The sequence below is a fragment of the Spea bombifrons genome, chromosome 1 (genome assembly GCF_027358695.1).
Source record: "Spea bombifrons isolate aSpeBom1 chromosome 1, aSpeBom1.2.pri, whole genome shotgun sequence".
Taxonomy (NCBI): domain Eukaryota; kingdom Metazoa; phylum Chordata; class Amphibia; order Anura; family Pelobatidae; genus Spea; species Spea bombifrons.
Window position 1 is genome coordinate 32,380,935 of NC_071087.1, and position 21,634 is coordinate 32,402,568.

Consider the following 21,634-nt stretch of genomic DNA (forward strand, 5'->3'; position numbering starts at 1 on the left):
CTATTACAAAGTTTGACAAAGTGTGGTTGTATAATTAGTGCATGGAAAGGGTTAAAATACCAGCATTTGAAATACCCTGGGGTGTCTGTTTTTCAAAAATATATGGTTTGATGGGGATTAATTGAGTTAACCGGCTTCAAAGATGTTCCAAAGTGGAGATGGAGGCAGAATTACCAGATTTGGAAAAAAAGGTTTGGAAATCATAAAACGCTACTTGTACTTATTGCCCAATAACTTACAAAAAACAGCAAAAAACATAAAAACATTGGGTATTTCTAAACTCTAAGACAAATAGTAGAATCTATTTAGCTAGTTTTTTTTACTTCCATTTGTAGGTGAGTAAAAGATTTTTCAAAGAAAAGTCATAAAAGGTGTTTTTTTTCAAATTTTCACCATGTTTTATTATTTTTTTAATAGTAAATAAGGTGATATGATCAAAACATATGTTATCTGAGGAAAGCCCATCTTGCCCTGAAAAAAACAATATATAACATGTGTGGGTACACTAAATGGGTGAGGAGAAAATTACAGCTGAACACAAGCACCGCAAAAGTGTTAAAACAGCCTCGGTCCCACAGGGTACAAAAAAGAAAAAATGAGCCAGATCCTTAAGGGGTTAAAAGATATTTTCTCACCTATCTATTAGTCTATTGATCCCTCGTGGCTAGTAGAAAGAAGCCACCATAGAACCATTGTGTACCTACCTCTGTGTTCCTGACCCTAGATTAACCATTTGTCTGCTGCCTTCCATATTGACCTTGGAATAACCATTTGTTTGCTGTAAACTCATAGTCTGTCTGCATCTGGACTTCTTTCCGTGCCACACCACTAGCTGGTGCCTAACCGTCTTCTTGATGGCGGTTTTTATCCTGATTTATTTTATATCCTGACATCTAATATAGGCTAATATTTCAGTATTGTGCTATATGCATTAGATACAAGGAAGGAAGCCAGGGCTGACTCTAGGGGCACCTTTTCTTTGATGGACTAGGCTGCCCGCCACTGGAAGAGCAGGGCTGGTTGGGAAGATCATGGATAGCTGCTTAGCAACAATTTATATTTCCCCCTCTCGGCCTCGCACTGATCATAAAGATAGAGACTGACAAGTGATAGTATATAAAAGGGCAGCATTATAACCTATTGCAATAAAGTAAACCCATGGAATTGCCCTCTCTGTCCTTTAAACCACAGTAATTAAATTGTGTTGATACACTAAAATGAGTTATTGGTCTTTATTAGTTATTAGTCTTTGGAGTTACTGGGTGTTAAATATACTTGGTCATGAAGAGATTGAACTACAGTAGGTAGGACGATAGATTGCTAGATAGATAAATTATTTTCTAGAAGCTTTATTCTCAGTTTTATATAATAGTTTCACTTTTTAAAGCCGCAACATATTCCGTCTAGATACAGAGACATAATCATGTAGATCAAAATGTATTTGCCGGCTCCTGAAAATTAATCAAGTAAAAAGTACCTAATTTATTTTGCAGCATTTTGTCTTGAGCCAGAGTTGATCTCACTCTCTTCACAAATAGACGACACCTCCACAAAATCCTCATGCCATCTGCCATCAGTCAATAAATCCTCTTTAATTTCCATTAATTCTTATTAAAAAAAGGGAAGTAAATCCATACATTTACACAGGAGTAGCACGAGACATTATGTGAGAAAGCATATGAAGGTCATTTTATTCTATGCATTAAATGATATATAGATAGTTGCATAATTGTGAAGAATCTATATTTGCTGTAAAAAGATATTTGCTTTTTCCTGATTTTTCTATTTTCGTTTAGTTATCATATTTAAATGTTTCAGGTCACTCAACTAATTTTGAATATAAGATATCCAAAATAGTGGAGAACACAACCAAAAAAGCATTTATATTCATGTGTTGCTGATTTATATATATATTTATAACGATCAATAAGTACACAAAACAAAGTAAGATTCAGTGCATACCAAGAGAACACAATACACAATCGTAGCTTTTAAATGATCATTTAATTTATTGAAGGTAAAGAGTTAATCAAAATAACCTTATAACGGGTTGTGCTGCCCTTGGAAACAACAGACATATTTAAATTGCAGTGGAGAAATGTTGGCCCACTCTTCTTTGGCAGAATTTATTTTAATTCAGCCACATTGACCTTAACAGGGTTTTTTTGTGAGATCCTGAATGAGTCGTTGATGTGCTGTTGGAGGAATTTTGGTAGGCTGTCTACCATTGCTCCAAGTTTTCATCATTTGTAGGTAATGGCTCTCACCAGGGTCCCAGAGTCTTAGAAATGGCTCTGTAACCCATTCCAGACTGATAGATGTCAATGTTTCTAGTGATTGCATTCCAGTTTTCACATTAACATTTTTAGGTTAATGAATGAAATAGCCAACCAATATGGAATTCATGTTTGCTTGTCTGTATAACTAGCAGTGATGAAATGAATGCAAAAACATTTATCCTGCCCATGATAACTACATTCATAGTAAACAATGGAATATTTGTGCAGTCTGATGTGTTCGTAAATACAATTTGTTAACATAGAATACACTTATTTTTAATAAATAAGTATGCTGTAGCTAGCTCCTTTTGCACCTGAGGCAAGAACAGAAAAATATGCTCCCCTACTATATGTTTACAGAGGTTATTTTGAGAAAAGTAAAACAAGGAAACATAATGATATTACAACTGCAGAGAATTAAAAAAATAATAGTAAAACAAATTTAATAAAAACCCAGTGATTTATTCAGATTTTGTGCTGGTTGAGGCCTGAGTAGAAACAGGGAAGGTCATAGGTCATAGGGCACTCGGGGCAGTGACTCCCAAGCAGGTAGAGTGGCTCCAACAGATTCCAGTAACAACATCAGAACACTCTGTCCAGAAGAGTGCAGTGCTAGGAACAGCTAAGATACTGTCCAGAACCCTCAAACTCCCAAGCCTCTAGTAGAGGACCCAAGGTTGAGAAAGACACATACCACCTAGAAGGTGAGAAGGGATTTTTTTGTTTATATATATATGCACACGCTATAATACAAATTATAAATATCAATTATAAGATAACATTAAAATATAAATACATTAGGTATCAAATATTACAACTACTAAACAAAGTGTAACTGATCAAGAAAATGTGAGAGCTATTTGTGTACAAGCTTATGACAAAAACCCTACTATATAATATAGTAAGATGCCAAAGGTTTGTAGACACAGCAGTGTGTAAATTATGATCATAAAGAAGCCTGGAGTGACAGAGAAGACAGTTTTATTTTTCATGTGACTGGTCATTGATTTTTTTATTGTTATTTGTTTCATCTGTAATGTAACTTGTTACTTGAAGAAAAACTATGAATTTCAAAACCAAGAATGATACAAATAATAGCAACTTTATGGGTTCTAATATTCCTGAACAATATATACTCCTACAAAACTTGAAAATGGTTTATATTGCTTGTTTCTATTTCAATATGTGATTATTTGACCTTTTAGCAGTTTCATATCAAGATCGCTGTGCTCAATTTTTGAGATTCTCAGTTATTGTTAAAACAGGGTCACATTTTGATTAATGGAAAATAATGTTCTTTATTTTTAAGGTAATGACTGACTTTGTACAGGATGAGTTCAAATTGAAAACACACATTACAAAATACCATAATTATAATGTTACATCTGAAATAAAATGTTTGTCTTCATTTTGCCATATAAGTCCTTTTAAGAAATAGTGTGGCATTTTAATTGGTTTAGCTGAAACAACATACGTATTTTAGTTTCCTTTTTTAACTATTTACATGCATTTAAAATATATATTTAAAGTAAGATTACCTTATATTTTTCATTACTTTGTAACATTTTGGATTGAAGTTTTTACAAAACACTTGATTACATTTGCTTTCGTGTGGCATACTTATTTCTTATTTTGTATTTTCTTATTTTTGTATTTTCTATATTTTAACAGCATAAAAATCAAGTTCCGTTTTACTCAATACCTTTCTATACATATAAAACAAAGGTTTTCTTTAAACAATAGCTCTGTGAGTTACATATCTAAAATATACAGTGTGTGTGCTTTAAATAGTTTAGAATGCCAACGTCTGGAGAAAACTGAACAGAACATGGTAAGTTTTCATGAAATTGACTTGACAGCAAGACTGCATTAATCTTCTGTTACTTGATAAAGACTGAAATGCTGTAATTAAGCATGATCTTTAGGATTAATTATCTGTTGTTGAAGATAATTTGAAGAGAAATGTAACCCAAGGTTATGTTGTTTAAGACATATTCGATATCATGCTTTGCCACTTTTTCATGTCTATACGATCAGTAATTTGATTACCGTTTTCTGGAAAATAAAACCAAGGCAAATTTTATTAGCAATCAACTGCTCTGCTAAAGTAAATGTCAAAAGTACTGTAAACATGATAGCACCAATTTTTGTAAATGTATTCTTTACAGTACAAACAGAACATTTTTCTCATTGAGGGCATGTAATAAATGCATACTGAAGAAAATCAAGCTGCGTCGTTTTTGGACATTTTGATACAATTTTACAAAATGAAATCCAGCTGTGTATTTTACTGATGGCTGTTAAATATGTATATTTGTATTTACAATCTCCTGATACACTGCACAATGGGCTCCTTTGGACTAAACATAATAGTATACTTATTGATTTAGATAGATATGTAGCCTTGATCCTTATAAATTGTAGAATGATTCACAAGTATAACAGCCCACTTAGAAATGATCCTTGATCCTAGCTGAAGTCGGATTGAAAAGGTGCGTTACTTGCAACTTCATGGTCAACCATCTTTATATTATTAATATGTATTATTATCACAATTGTCTGACTTTCCATTGGACTTTCCATTGGTGATGTAACGTTTTAAAAACAAGAATAATAACTCAATTTGCACTGGAGCGGTGTATATATATCAGGGAGGTGTTGCAGTGACACATGCTAAAATCTCCAAAGGCTGTAATCTCTCCCTTTGGAGTGATGGACGTGTGCGTTGCACTATAACATCCAGTGAACTAACAGGTGTTACATACAACTTGTCTGCAAGCGTGCAGGGTAAATGCTTCTATAAAACTGAGGTTACGGAATGATCTCAAGATTCATCTTAGGAACCCGGCCAGCTGCCTCTTTTGCCCCAAGTTAAAGACAGGTCAGAGTATCAAAAGCCTGGTAATACAAACATTTAAATGTTTCAGACAACATGAGTAAACACAAAATGCAGCGTTTAAATTATCATTTAACCCCTTAAAGACAAGACTTTTTTGTAGTACACTTTGGGACAAAGGCTCTTTTAACATTTTTCAGTGTTGCTGTTTACCTATAATTTTCTTCACTTTTTTTTCATTTTGTACATCCACACACATTATATATATTTTTTTTTCAGGACAAGCAGGGCTTTCTTTAGATACCATTATTTTTATCATATCATCAAATTAAAAAATACGAAATAAAAATCGTAAAATATGGTGATTTTATGTTAAAATCTGGTCATTCTGCCTCATGTGGTATTTGGGACATGTTTGAAGCCGGCAAATGCATATTACCCTATCAAACCATATATTTTTAAAAACTAGACACCCCAGGGTATTTCAAATGCTGGCGTCTTAACCCTTTCCATGCACTCATTCTACCATTAGCCTTTGTCAAACTTTATGGTAGTAATTTTTTTAGTATTTTTTTCACACACATTGTACTTCAGGTGTGCATTTACCGCTCTTTTCAAACAACACCCCAATATGTGTTTAGCAACATCTCCTGGGCACAGTGATACCCCAAATGCATGTGTTTGTTGGGTTGTTCGGGGACTAAAAGGCCGCATTTGGGAGGTGTGCATTTTTCAAATTGGAATTTTGACATATCCTATTTGGGGTATCTTTCTACCCGGCCAATTCAGTTTACCCCATCAAACCATATATTTTTGGGAATTTCAAATGCTGGTATTTTAACTTTTTCCATGCACACATTTTACCGCCAGCTTTTGTTACAGTTTACCATAGTATTTTCTTGTGTGTGTTTTTTCCACACGCATTTTAATTCAGGTATGAAGTTACCAATCCTGGTATATGTCCCTGTAAAACAACACCTCAATATGTGTTCAGTAACATTACCTGAGTAGTCGTGTTGTTAATATATATAAACATATATTAACAACACGACTATCTCTCCTACCAACCAGGCCCGATGCCTTGGGGTCATCCTTGACTCTAACCTTTCCTTCATCCCTCACATTCATGTTATATATATAATATATATATATATATATTTACTTTTTTGTGACAGTGGGGGATTATTTTTATAATTATTTATATAGTTATTATTATTATTATTATTATTATTATTTTACTAATCACATTATGATTAGTGAGCTGGCCTCCGTTGACCTGCATGGTTGAATGAAGTACCTGGTCTGGATAGATCCTCTGTGAACTCTGACATTTGACAGTTGGCGCCGCCATCTTGTGAGTGGCGGCAATGCCATTCACTGATGGTCCTTGTGGTTTCTCTTGGGAGTAATCACAAGTGATCGGGGTAGGGGGTTGTCAGGCGTGTTATAGAGCATACATGTCCTGCTGCATAACCCAACTGCAACTCTTTTTGGTAGAGAACAGAATTTATAGTTCAAGGTCCTGTTTGACTGTTGGTGTTATTCTGCAATGCTGTGTTAACTTTACACTATATATAACAGGTACCATTTCTTCCAAAAAGTTCCGCTTTTGACTCATCAGTCCACAGAATATTATTCCAAAAAGTCAACAAGGTGTTCTTTTGGGGGGTTTTGGCAAGCCTATGTTCTTTTTGGTCAGAAATAGCTTCCCCCCTGCAACTCTCCCATGGATGCCATTTTAGCAGTCTCTTTCTTATTGTGGAATCATGAAACACTGACTTGAGGGAAGTGAGGACTGCAGGTCTTTACATGTTAGTCTGTTATATATCAATATTTAATCACCACCCTTTACCTTCAAAGAAGCATTAATTCTAAGTACACGTGCACACAGTTTTTTAAGGAACTCAGCAGGTAAGTTGTTCAAAACCATAGTTCCTCTCTGTGTTTAGGAAGCCTCAGTTGCTTCCCTCTCTTCAGGTTACTCCAGACATCCATGGGAGATGTTGAGATCAGAGCTCTGTGGGAGCCATACAATTACTTCCATGACTTATTGTTCTTTTATACGCTGATGATGGTTCTTAATGACTTTGGCTATATGTTTGGGGTTGCTGCAGAATACATATGGGGCCAATCAAATGCCGCCCTGATGGTGCTGCATGATTTATATCTAACTGCCTGTACTTCTCAGAATTGAGGAGACCCTTAATTCTGACCAAATCCCCCAACTGTATTTGCAGGAATGCAGTCCAAAACTTACAAGGAAACCCCACCACGTTTCACTGTTGCCTGCAAACACTCATTCTTGTACCACTATCCAGCCTTTCGACAAACAATCTGCTTTCTGATACAGCCAAAAACATTTTGACTCATCAGTCCAGAGAACCTGCAGCCATTTTTCTGCACCCTAGTTCCAAGTGTTCCATGAAGACCACATCCGACCAGACTCCAAACATTAGATAGGAGTACCAGGGTCCCACTGTTTCTGCCAATGCTGAGCTGAAGGTACTGTTGGACATAATCTGAAATAAGCATGGTGTGTCTTTCATCTTCTGCTCTGCATCTACAGTCTTCAATATTCCCCATTTCTTAGTAGTTCTTCAAAAGAGCCTGAACAGAACATTTGGAAAACTTGAAACTTCTGTGGGCAGCTATTTTGCCTTTGAAATATAACTGCCTTGTGCTCAGTCTTACCATGGTGTATATCTTTCAGCAACCTTGCCTTATTAGTGAGCTTGACTGTTCCTCACACAGTTTTATTCCAACTGCACAGCTGTTTCTGTTTCAGTTAGTGATTGTGTCCCAACCTACATATTAAACTGATGAACACCCGTTTGGTATAATTGACACTTTGAAGTCCCAAAATAGCTTATTTGTTTTTTTTTTTTGCCTTTTATGAATCAAAATCAGAAAGGATATGTAGAGGGGTTGAACCGGGCTAAATTACCATGCTAAATTACTGAACTACTAGGATTTAATTCTCATACAACCTTGTATACCACTTTCAGTAGAAGTTGCTATCCCTGGTAGAAAAATAATAGGTCTGTCTGTCTATCTATCTAATTATTAGTTCAGCATGATTACTATATAAATTCAGTAGTATTGTGTTTCTTGACATTCATCCTAATGGATAATTGTGCCATTTTCACACAGTCAGCACTTTGTAAATGGTTTTTAAAACTCACAAACTTTGCATAAATATATGCTTTTTGCTTAATATTATGTGTACTTTCCTGACCTGTGTTGGAGAACAGTAATTGAAAAGTAGCTTTTAATAAACAAACTCACATTTTTTACCTGATTAGCTAGCATTAACAATAAGTGACAAGAACTCAACAGAAATTCTTAATGGCTAGATTATTAAAAACTTAAAATAGATGAAGGCTGCTCATTAAAATTAAGCCACAATGTGGACAATGTATTTCTCGGTTAAAAATGATCAGAAACAAAAGAGGATGTGTTGTACAGTGATGGATGGTGCTACACACTGGGTCTAAATTGTTTGTAGTCTGGCTGAAAATGATAAGATACCTAATTAGCTTGAAGTCAAACCTAATTTAGAATCTGTTTAACATGAATGAATGGGCAACACTTTACTGAGATTTATAGCACCTGTTAAAATGATAATTGTTTTATTTCATCTGCATTATACAAATTACTAAAAAAGATTAGAACTAGGTATAAAGATAAATAAAGCATCTTTGAAAGTTTTATTTGTATAACTTTGGTAAATTCTAGGCAAATGTAATTTATTCAGGAGAGCTTGAGTAATTTGGAAAATATTGATTTGATTTAATACATTTGCTTAAAAAATATGTGTAATTGTACTGCATTGTTATGCTATTTAATAAGTGGAAATTCAAATATAACAATGTCACATCATGCAGAATAGCCTGTGGTTCCGAGATGATGAGGCTGAATGGCCATATCTGTACACTACAAATCATTTATGATATAAGTGTACGTATATTATACATATCTTCCAGATGTTCTAATCACTGTGCTATTTAATGTTTTTACTTGATTGCTCCTCAACAAATTGTCCACAGTAGTTATTTAATGTTATTCTTAGGTACAGAAATTTCAACAAAAATACTTATTTGTGTGTCAGAATGTGTATTTACCAGTGAGAACAGGCAAACATTATGCCCTCATTCTATTCTGTTCAGCATAATAATGTACTCGATATGACATGTGATGCTGATATGATTCATTCACATTTGTTCTGCATGACCTGTGAACTGATGCATTTTGTAGTAATTGGTACATTTGTTGCCTATATTCTAGGTAACAAGAAAGTTTGACATGTCCAGGGCTGGCCTTTACATTAAGGACACATTTACAGATTTTTTAAAGAAATGTTAAAGGAAGTATATATATCCAAAGGAAGCTTTTGAGCTTTAGTTCACTTCAAGTGACAGAACAATATCCAAAAGGAAAGGGCAGAATAGGATCTCACATAGAGTAATATCAGCTAAGAATGTTTGTTCAGAGAAAGTACAAATCTTATGTTAAATCACAATATCATTTCTAGAACCGGAAGAACATTTTGAAGAAGGGTCTGCTAAGACTCAATTTAAAGGTTGTTTCTCCGAATCTAAAGGACAAACATTGTCATGCAATTTTATTCATTGTTGTTTATTTCATAACTATTTTTCTCATACTTTTTGAGGTGAGGTGGGGAAGAGAAAACATTAGAACCTTAAATCTTACTGCTTTTGTGGATCATTTACATAATCACATATTATTGACATACTCACCTATGGTACTGTACAGCTCTGGAGACCTTACCTCCAGAAGGAAATGGTAAGCACTACAGCTTAGATTGATCTTAAAGGGGAACCTATAACATTAGCTGTTACTACAATATAAGATGATCTCATTACTCATGTTTGATTTATTTTGTGGAGCTCCATCGTCATCTTATAGCGTTTCAGTTTTAGTAACAATAATATGTCTTAAACCCAACCCTACTATGGATAAACCATAATAGTTTTTTTTTGTATCAAAGCTCAATTGTATCTTCACTGACCCATGAGCAATAAAGTCATGTCTGCCTCTTTAAATGCCTTTGGATGGAAAACACAATGCATTTCATTTCAGATAATGTCAAATGTAAAATTTACATTATCTGCTTTTCTATTCTGAAAAATGGTGTTTGGCAGGTGCTGGAGAAGGAAAATCCATTAGAAATTAAGCATGCCATTATTACCTCGTATATGCTAATTGAATCTAAACAGACAGAATTGTGCTTCAATATGCCATACACTACATGCTCAATTGCATGCTAATAATAGTTATTAAGTTGTTTGAATCTGCTTTCAAAAATCTTTTTTTTCTACACATGCTAATGGAAATATAATTACACAAACTCTCCTGTTGCTTAATGCTCCAGAAATATTGTTTTACCAATATGCATTTTAAAATAAAGATATATATTTTTACTGTGACGAGTCTATAGAAGTATAAATGAATCTAATTTAGTATAAATAAGGTATCTATTTTTTGTTTTAGGTGACAAATGCAAATCTACAGAATATGACAAGATGAAGAATACATTACTGAATCTAGAGAACCAGAAGAATGCAGGAAAAGAAAGTGAACAAAATAATATGGACCATAAGGCAGTAAAGAAGCAGGTGGTGGATCAAATGTTTAAGTATTTTGATGCTGATAACAATGGACTGGTGGATAGTAATGAACTCTCTCAGGTATTTGTGGCTTAAACATGGTATTTTTGTTTTAATTAATATAAAATGTGGAAAATGCATAAAGTGTCTCTGAAACCAAATCTAAACTTGTCATCAATCTATATGTTCTGTTTCATATTTGTAGTTATGTTTCATCTATGTCGATTTTTATTATGTTTTAAGCAGAAAAGAGGACAGAGAGAGGAAATGCAAGTGTAGAGTTTTTAATTTCAAGAACTGACTTTGGGTGTACAGAATGTACAATTTTCTTTTTGATTTTAGTGCACTTACTTCAATTTCAGGGAATACCATCTAATTTGAACATGGTTGGATTGCCAGTCACAGAGATGAATCAGTGATACTACTTTACCGTTAAACCCAATAAGAGCAATTTTGCTCCTTTTGACACCATTAAGGTGTCATTTGTGCCGTGGATGGAGTAATCGCCAAAAATCTAGTTAGAACTCTAAAATACACACAACAAAATTATAAAAGGAAGTACTTGCATAACTAATAAGTTGCTAAAAAATTACCAATATGTAAAAAACATACCGTATTTGCTCGATTATAAGACGATCCTGATTATAAGACGACCCCTCAAAATCAAAATATTAATTTAGGAAAAAAACAAAAAGCCTGACTATAAGACTACCCTATAGGAAAAACGTTTTACTAGTAAATATTAATTAATGTAAACTATTTTTTCATATTTAATAAAAGCTATGATTGAGAAAAATATATATTTTTTATTTCCTTTTATTTGCCAACCTGCCCCCCCCAGTTATGCACATCTGCCCCCAGGCTTGCCACTCTGCCCCAGAAATGCCTTATACCCCCCCTATTTGCCACTCTGCCCCTTGATGTGCCTATTAACCCTCTATATGCCACTCTGCCTCCAGAAATGTCTTCTACCCTCCTATATGCCACTGTGCCCCATGATATGCCTTTTAACCCCCTATATGCCCATCTGCCCCATGATATGCCTTATACCATGGGGCTGAGTGGCATATAGGGGGTTAAAATGCATATCATGGGGCTGAGTGGCATTTCTGGAGGTATATATATATATATATATATATATATATATATATATATATATATATATATATATATATATATATATATAACTGCTAACAGCAATCACACTCCTATCAAGCCAAGGCAGCCAGTACATGCTGGAACCTGGGGATGATAGTAGTGTGATTACAGTCTCCCTATGCCATGCTACCACCCCCACCCCCCTTACACATCCATGCTATCACACACACAATCATTCACAAACATTTAAATACTCATTCATTCCATTAATCACACATACTTCACACATTAATCACAAAAACCCTCCCCCACCCCCTTACCTGAACTGCAGATCTCCCGCTCGCACACTTCTGCTGGGGCCCGGCTGTGCGAGCAACTTCTCTGGCCCCGCCCCCAGAGGAAGGAGGGGGGAGGCAGAGTTATGTGAGGACTGTGCTAGCTTCCTGTTCTCCTGCAGCTAGTAGGAGCGACGCTGCTCGCGACCAAAGCCCAGTATATTATTTTTTTTAACCTTGGGTTGTCTTTTATTTCTAAACATTCATAAACATACTTTTATGGGGGCTAATTTGAATTAGGGGCCCAGAAAACCAATTTCTGAAAATTGAAAAACAAAACTGAAAACCCAAACGTGCATATTCCAGTTCTGCCCCTATATCTTCCACAAAACATGCCAAGCCAATACATGTGTGGCATAACTGTATTCAGAGGATGTTGCTGAATACAAACATTTTTACGCAGTTAAACATATTCTGTACAAGAAATGTAAAGCCACTGTGCAATGTGTATACAACCCCCCCTTAAAAAATGTCACCACAGACTTAAGAAGGGATTGGTGATTAAGTGACTCCCTGAAAAATGGTTCTAGTAAAACACCCTGGGTTTTATAGGTTTTTTGGATTTGTGACCATTATTGCAGTGAGTACCACCATGGACAAGTTAATGAATATATTGTGGGTATTTCTTTCTAATTGGCAGTAGCTTTGTTCAATGTGTATGCATGTGAAACCGTGATTTTCATTTATTGTAAATTTTATTCATACAAAATAATGTCCTATATATATATATCACCTTCTTTGTCCCTCTCTCTTTCTTCTTTCTATTATTTTAGTCTATTTCCTTCTCTCTCTATTTTGTTTATCCTTACTGAACCATAACACTAGCATACCTTCCCCACTTTACGAGAAACAACATCCAACAACCATTCCTCCATCCCACATACTGAACAGAACCTGTTTTGGTAGCCCTCTGCCTCATGCACAAAACACCATGTGTCAGACTCATCTTGTCTTTGAACACAACACTATTGACCGCCTCTTTCCTCACTGAACCCAAAATGATCAGACAACCCCTCACACAACATGAACTGGCAGCCCCTCTCCTCCTTGCATACAACATGATCTGACAGTCCCTCCCCAATTGTACACAACACTATCCATTGTTTAAGAATATCTATGCAAGGTAAAGTGGCATATAGGACGTTAAAAGGCATTTCTAGAGGCAGAGTGGCATAAAGGTTAAAAGCCATATCATGGGACACTCTGCCTCCAGAAAAGCCTTATGCCCCCCATTTACCCCCCCCCCCGACTTACCACTGCTTCTGACTCTCTGGTGTCCGGTGAGGGCAGCGAGTGGAGGTCGGCATTCATGAAGTTAAAGGGGCCGGAGTGCACGCACCCCGCCGCCCAATGGCCGTGCCTCAGCTCTTCGGCCCACCCCTTTTAAGACTGGCAAGAAAAGGCAGGAGATTTGAGGGCATAGGTCCAAGTAGACAAGTAGTAAGGTGAGAGGTTGAAAGTATGTCAGACACTCCTCTGTTGATTGTGGCTTCAGACATGGAGAGGGACTGTGGTGTAAACAGCATCATAAGTTGGAAGGGAGTGTGGATACCAAAGGACTATGAATGTGTAATTTGTTCAGTTAAACATGAAAAATCAGCCCACATTATTAAAAAAAAACAACCCTGTGACATGTCAATACCCTGTCAAATATAAAAAGTTTATATGCTAATCAATGTAGGATTGTTTTACGTAAATGCAATAAAAGGTAGTTAGAAAATTGTTCAAATTACTATCATAATAAAGCCTAATTTTTTGACAGTATAATTTCTATTCATGGGACTGCCTCACACCTAGCAGTGCGCACAAAAAAATACTAAGTAAAAAAAAACCCCCCACTTTTAACTGATCACTATAATTAGTGCTGTGCTATGCAGCTCTGTCATTTTTTGTATGTGTTATTTCAGAAGGAATTGGGGATTTGGGCATTAATATATGTTAATTTGTTCAATTTTTCATATTAAAAGTTGGACCTTACATCTAACAGAGTATCAAAAAAGCCGTATTTATCCTTGAAAAAACAACATATAATTTAGTAGACTTAATATGAAAAAAGGAATCACTACTCAATCACTGTCTTTCTAACCATACTTTATGTATAGGCTCCTCGAACTTTAGTCTGCCATTCTGCCTGAATATGTCAACACATCAACAGAGATGCACAATGCCTGATATAGATAATGTACAACTATGTATTCTTTCATATAGCATTTTCTACTGGCACATTGATATTTATCTATCTTATGGTGATTATCATTCATCCTCTGAAGTACCGGAGGAACGTTTATTTCTAAAGAAGGACAAATGTTAGAACAGGAGTTCCTAAAACATCTAAAACTAGATGATCAGAGGTTTAGATAAAACGTAAGGAAGTTCTACTTTGCCAAGGGGGTGGTAAGTAAATGGAATACCCTTTGACCAGAAGTGGTAGGGACTAATACAGTGAGGGAATTTAAACATACGTGGGATAAGAATAAAACTATCCTGAATCTCAGACAAGACCAAGGACTGAGTTTTTTTATCATCATCAACTGATTTGGTGTGGACAGTACTTGTGGAAGTCACTGTGGGTATATATTTGTTTAGAAGACAACAGTGAGCGGAGCGACAGAAGTAAATATAAACGTAACTCTCCCCAGTGGGTTATGTAGAATAAATGACATAAAAAAATGACAAAAAAAAGATATACATAAAAATGTATAAAAAAAAACTCACATTCTGATGAGTCAGAAAAAGACTGACTCAAATCATCAATGCCTGGTGTGATTAGGGATCACACACCCAACTGTACTTGAATGGAGATATCTACAAATGGATAAAATCACATAGAGCAGTATTGCTACAGTTAGCGTCTCCCCTTGTCTAGAGCCTGGAACCTGAGTCCAGGGATAAAGAACACTGTACTGACTTAGGGCAGTACTCCCCCTTTAAGGTGATGGACAGCAGAGTGGATCCAGCAGAGTGTATGGAGTATATGTATGAAAATATAATATAAAAAGTGATGTAAAATGTAGAATAAATACTTTATTACATAAATTACAATACTATCATAAAATATCCTCCGATTGGCTTCCTCAATAAAGTATTTATTCTACATTTTACATTACTTTGTATATTATATTTATATACGTATATGCCATACACTCTGCTGGATCCACTCTGCTGTCCTTTTTTATGTCATTTATTCTACATAACCCATTGAGGTGAGTTACGTTTATATTTACTTCTGTCGCTCCGCTCACTGTTGGTGGGTTGCACCACCAATACCTGTCTTTTATCTTGTTGAAGTGTGGGAGAGTGGGATTCCCACAAAGGGGTGTAGCACATGTACACTTTTACCTATTGTTTTTTCAATGTTATATCTTTGTTTAGATTGTGGCCAGAATTTAACATCTGCAAGATATTTCTTCAGGTTGTATTTACTGACTCAGCCGAGAATGCTTTCCACAAGATTTTGAAGTGCTTCTGGGAGAACTTTTACCCATTAATCCAGTAGAGCATTTTTGAGGTCGGGCACTGATGTTGGACAAGAAGGCTTAGCTTGCAATCTCTGTTACACTTCATCCCAAAGGTGTTTGATGGGGTTGAGGTCAGGGCTCTGTGTGGGCTAGTCAAATTCTTCCACACCAAATTCATCCAACCATGTCTATATGGATCTTGCTTTGTGCACTAGGGCACAGTCATGCTGGATAAGAAAAGGGAATTCCCGGAACTGTACCCACAAAGTTAGAAGCATAGCATTGTGCAAAATGTCTTGGTATTCTGAAGCATTAGGATTTTCCTTCCCTGCAAGTAAGGGGCCTAGCCCAAAACCTGATTTCAATGATTAAGAGCCGTTCTTTTGTCCTTATAATGGTGGACAAAGCAAGGTCTATAAAGACATGGTTGGATGAGTTTGATGTGGAAAATCTTGATTGGCCTGCCCAGACCTCGACCCCATTGAACACCGCTAGGATGAACTGGAATGGAGATTCCAGGCATTCTCGTCCAACATCAGTGCCTGACCCCACAAATTCTATACTCAACGAATGGGCAAAAATTCCCACAGAAACACTCCAAAATTTTGTGGAAAACCTTCCTAGAAGAGTGGAAATTGTTGTATCTGCAAGGGGAGGGCAACTTCATATTAATATCTACTAAATGTACTGTATTTAGAATGCAATGCCATCAAAGTCCCTGTTGGTGTCCAGTTGGCCAATATACTTTTGTCCATATAGTGTATAAAAAAACGAAACTATAGATCACCAAAAATCAAAACATTTTAATTTTTCATTTTTAATAAAGCAAAGTTATATAAAATGGTGTCAATAAGGAAATATGTAGTTTTTTTTCACGTGGAAATTGCCATTCATTTCCATTCCTACATGAGTTAGCAATCTTGATGTTAATTATAATAATACAGGAAGTTCTTATATTCTGTGTTCAAACTGGAGACACAATTTAGGAAACAGAATAAATTACTGTTCATAGAATCAAATAATGATAACAGATTGGTTGGTCCCCCAATTAAGCTCTTGGGCAACACTTCCAAAAAAAATATCAACATTGTCTCTACTAACTGAAAAAGAAAAATGATAAGCACGACAGCTATACTTGTATTGAAAAAAAATAATACATTGACAACTGGCATGATAAATTAAATTTCATGCAATGTCTTCCCTAGGGGGTTTGTCAGGCAAGTAGCATCACAAGTGAATATAAATCTTTAATCGGAGCAAATTAATAAATTCATAAAACAAGCTAAGGAACTTCCAATTACATGATAGACTGGTAATAATTAATGTATAACATGTATGACACATAAAACGTATCAGCTAGATTTATTTGTAACTAGTTATTAGGTAACCTGATTTGACAAAAAAGTTAAATATATACATGTTATGGATTAGAAAATGTCATACATATAATCTGTTTAGAAACAACATTTATAAAACTCAAAAGTATTGATAAAAGTTATTTAATACTATATATGATTAATATGGTTTTACAAATAGTGCATTAAAAATAAGAATTGTGGTACAGTCATTTTTATTTATTATTGCAAATCTTGGTGCAACAGAGCAATTGAAAACATATAATGCCACAGAGCGGGGACCAGACTGGGGATGACAAGGGGGCCGCCAAATGACCTTAGTGTGGCTGACTGCTGGACATTAGAGGCAACACACCACATTTCTACACACACAGTAGTGCGGCTCGGCATTAGATTTATGCATTCATATTCAGATCTGCCAAGAAAGGCAAATGTGGATCCATCTGCATTATTTGGGCCTTGTGTAGTACTTCCGCAACAGGACAGAGCCTCGGCGCACACCACTGGGAAAGCCTTTCCTCCATTCCTCCAACTGAGAGAGAGCATGTGCGCAGACTCTCGGCCCTGTCGTGGAACTACTAGACCAGGTTAGGATAACACTGCAGAGAGCTGGGACAAGTGCATCGCTAGAGAAGGCAGACAAAAGAATACAGAATAAACTGCGAACAAGAAGCAGAGTGAAGAAGGAGAGTCACAGGCATGTGGGCATGACCAGTCGGTGGTTACACACTGCAGCAATTCTGAGTATGGAGCAATGTCCTTATTTTCTCTGACATAGGGGAGATTTTGCAAATAAATATTTATATATATCAAACATTAACCCCTTAAGGACAATGGGTGGTTCTTAAACCCATTGAAAACAATGCATTTTGAGCCCGTACATGTATGAGCTTTGTCATTAAGGGGTTAAAATTAAAGTAATGCATATGAAGCAACAAAAAATGTACACAAAGCTAAATGATATATTTAGGCATTTATTCTTACCATGCTGCACTAAACAATCCTTTATCTTTACGATGATAAATATCACAAAATTAAATATCTTTGGTACTCCTCTTCAGGACATAGCATTTCTGACATGGAAGATGTAAAAGAACATGTTAAGACATACTGACACAGAAGGAGAAGAGGGCCCTGTTTTGGCATGCTTACAATTGCTTGCAATTTACAGATTGCTTACAGATTGTAGCAAGGGTCATAAAGAGAGAAGTATGTGACATGGAGATCCTAACGTTGTGGAGAACATTTCAGATTGAAGGTTGTTGGTATGAGGAAGATAGATTCACATGTGAGTTTTAGGCAGAATTACATTTAGAATGAGTAGGGGAAAGTCTGACAGAATCAGGTAGGGAATTCCAATGAATTCTGCAATGTACCGGTAGACGGTGGAAGGACTGACACAGTAGGGCTGAAGAAGAGATGGGATAAGAACATTAGTCTGGCAGAGCTGTTCAGCATTTTGTAATAGAGGAGAGAGGGAGACCAGTTAGCACTGAATTACAATAAACCAGACTGAACATTACAGGGGAATGAATTAGTAAAACCACAGCACACCTACAGTTCTGTGATTTGCATATAAACTCCCCAGTTATTCCAATTTCTTTCCTATTTCACTCAGTTTCACAGTTTTTCTAGTGGGTGTCGAATGTGTGAAAAACGTGAAAGTGTTCAAAGAGGAAAAAGTAATATTCTTCTGAACAAAGCTTCCTGTTTTTCTTTGATATTCCCCGATCTATGTAGCTGGAGTAACTTGTTAATACAGGAAAAATGTAATTGATAAGGGAACAAGTTAGATTTGATAATGTTTACTTTAATATACAGTATGGGCACCTGAAGTGGCTTCACTTTTTACATCTTTTACATCTGCTAAAACAGATGACTAAACATTATCATTGTCAGAAAGTAGAAACAATGATGATCATGTAGCATGGATGTCATTATCCGTAACACCTCCTTTATCTGGAAGCTTGATACACGTAAATATATAGTATATGGTTGTTTCTTGCAGGATAATTGCTATTGCCGGAGAAAAAACGTGGATTGATTACTTGCTTCTGTTATTCATTTTTACTTAATATGATTTGCATTGATCTATTGTTATTTAAGTCTTTGTGAAAAATATGTATTGTTATTTTACTTGCAGGTAATAAAGCAGGAAGGTATTGGCAAATCGCTATATGAATGTTCCCTCTTTAATCTAGTCAAGTATGATGACTACAATGGTGATAAACATCTTTCCTTGGAGGAGTTTTACAGAGCATTTGGTGAGTATAAAGCATATAAGTAGTACATATGAAGTGTTATTGTTTCCATGAGATACCCTGGAAAATGAGACCCCATAATTTCATAAGCCAGGGCCATACCTAGGGTCACTGATGCCTGGGTGCAAACATTTTTGGCACCCCCAGGTGAATGTGGCAATATTGCTAACCCCTCCCTTTAACAAACATAACCCCTCTGACCACACCTATTTTCTACCCCACCTCTTTGGGCCCCCGACTTGACCATGTAACATGTCACTCAGTCATGTGCCAGCTTTGCCCCCAAACAGTTCATCAGTGCTATATTTATCCACAAACAGCTTGTCAGTGCCTAAATGTGTCAGTGACATCCGTGCTCTGACTTTAAAGAAGCCACTGAGCAAGACAAAGCTGTAGCTTGCTCTTTTTGCATCTGAGGCAAGAAAATTGTGCACCCCGACTATATCTTTACAGAGGTTATTCTGAGGAAAGTAGATAAATAAATAACAAGGAAATTCATGATATTAGAAACCAGAGCAGGCATAGATCACATGTCGCACCCCCAAGGGCAAGCCCCAGCACCCAGATTGCACTCACATGACTTGCCCAGCACCGAGATTACACTCACAGGACTTGCAGCAGCACCCAGATTGCATCCACAGGACTTGCTCAGCACGCAAGTTACATCTTAACGACTTGTCCAGCACCCACATTGCACACATAGGACTTGCCCCAGCACCTAGGTTGCACTTAAAGGACTTGCCCCAGCACCCAGGTTGCACTCAGAATACTTGTCCCAGTACCCAGGTTGCACTTAGAGGACTTACCACAGCACCCAGGTTGCATGCACAGGACTTGCACAGCACCCAGGTTGTATCCACATGAGTTTCCCAGGACTCAGGTTTCATACACAGGACTTGACACAGCACTCAGGTTACACACGTAGGATTTGCCGCAGTCTCCAGCTTGCACTCATAGGACTTGCCCAGCACCCAGGTTACACGTCAAAACCCAAGTTGCACACATAGTACTTGCCCGAGAACCCAAATTTCATCCACAAGAGACTTGCCCAGCATCCATATTGCACACATAGGACTTGCTCAGCACTCAGATTGCACTCAAAGTACTTGCCCAGCACCTAGATTGCACTCAAAGGACTTGCCCCAGCATCCAGGTTGCACTTAGAGCACTTGCCCCAGCACCTAGGTAGCACACATGGGAACTGCCACCTTTCTTTTTCCTCCTCATTATCTTTCCCCTATATGTTTCTCTTTATTTATTTCATTATTTTTACTACCTCCCCCTTTTCTCGCTATTTACCTCTCCAACCCCTTTCTCACTATCTACCCCAACCTCCCACTTTTCTAATTCACTTACCTTGCTGAAGTCCTGTGGTGGGATAGCAAGGCCTCTGTCTCACTGCTGCGTCGCAGTGCGCGTAGCTTCACTGCTGAGCGCCGGGATATGATGTGGCATGAAGAGCCAGCACTGTGACTGAGACGGAGGCCTCGCGCTCCTACTAGTGCGGGGAGTGGAGGGGCGCCAAGTGGTTCTGAAAACCTTTTCATAAACGAGCCACTCCTGAGAAAGCTTTCAGCGACCGTTCTCTCTCCTCCGCTTCCTGCTGCCTTGGTGCTGTGAATTTAGCAATAATATAACATTCAATTGTGAATCTGATGGAAAGAGTAATCATTAAAACTTTATGCTATTTACCCTTGCCCTTATAAATATATTTTTATTATATTATACTTAATTAAAGGTTTAGTATAGTTTTCCTTTTATCAACTTATAAAAGAAAGAAGGCAATGTTCTGGAGTGCATGTAGGAACCTTTTTTTAATTAAAATATATATTATATTAAAATATAAGGTCTGAATCTTTCCATTACTGTTGATAAAAACTGTAGGTTAATATTAGAGTCTAGTTGCGGAGAAGGCAATCACATAAGAAGGTCAGTGATATGTGGATGTTAAGGACATCATTTTATAACCAGGGATAATATCATGCAATGTCTTGTGGAGCTTATATTTCTGGTGAAAACAAAGGCACAAGTACCTTAAAAATAAGAGCAAAAGATAGGCTTGCAGCAGATTTATCTATGAAGATTGTGTATGTGAATTGTGTTAAAGATAATACAGTATATTATCATACAATTCATAAAAACATATGAAATGTCTTATAAGTGAAATATATATTAGGTGTAGAGATAATATTTATAGAGGATATACTTTCTATGTCTTTTCATATTTTCATATACCGTGGTATGCCCTGTATTTTTTTGCACTTAAGCCACTTGACTTAAATGGCTGATGAATAAAGAAATGGTATTTTGTTAAATCACTCTTTTGACAAAGCTAATGCTTACTGCATATGACACTAACATAATAAAGTAAGCTTGATACCCACA

At 36.5% G+C, this 21,634-nt stretch overlaps 1 protein-coding gene across 2 annotated transcripts in view; it reads left to right on the forward strand.

Annotated features, from left to right (window-relative positions):
- FSTL5 (follistatin like 5) overlaps positions 1–21,634 on the forward strand; it is a 195,226-nt gene that overhangs the window by 93,212 nt on the left and 80,380 nt on the right. For both annotated transcript variants that reach the window (XM_053460009.1, XM_053460017.1), the window contains exons 5-6: positions 10,627–10,823; positions 19,132–19,252. In XM_053460009.1, the coding sequence (XP_053315984.1) occupies positions 10,627–10,823; positions 19,132–19,252 (318 nt within the window). The remainder of the gene's footprint in view (positions 1–10,626; positions 10,824–19,131; positions 19,253–21,634) is intronic.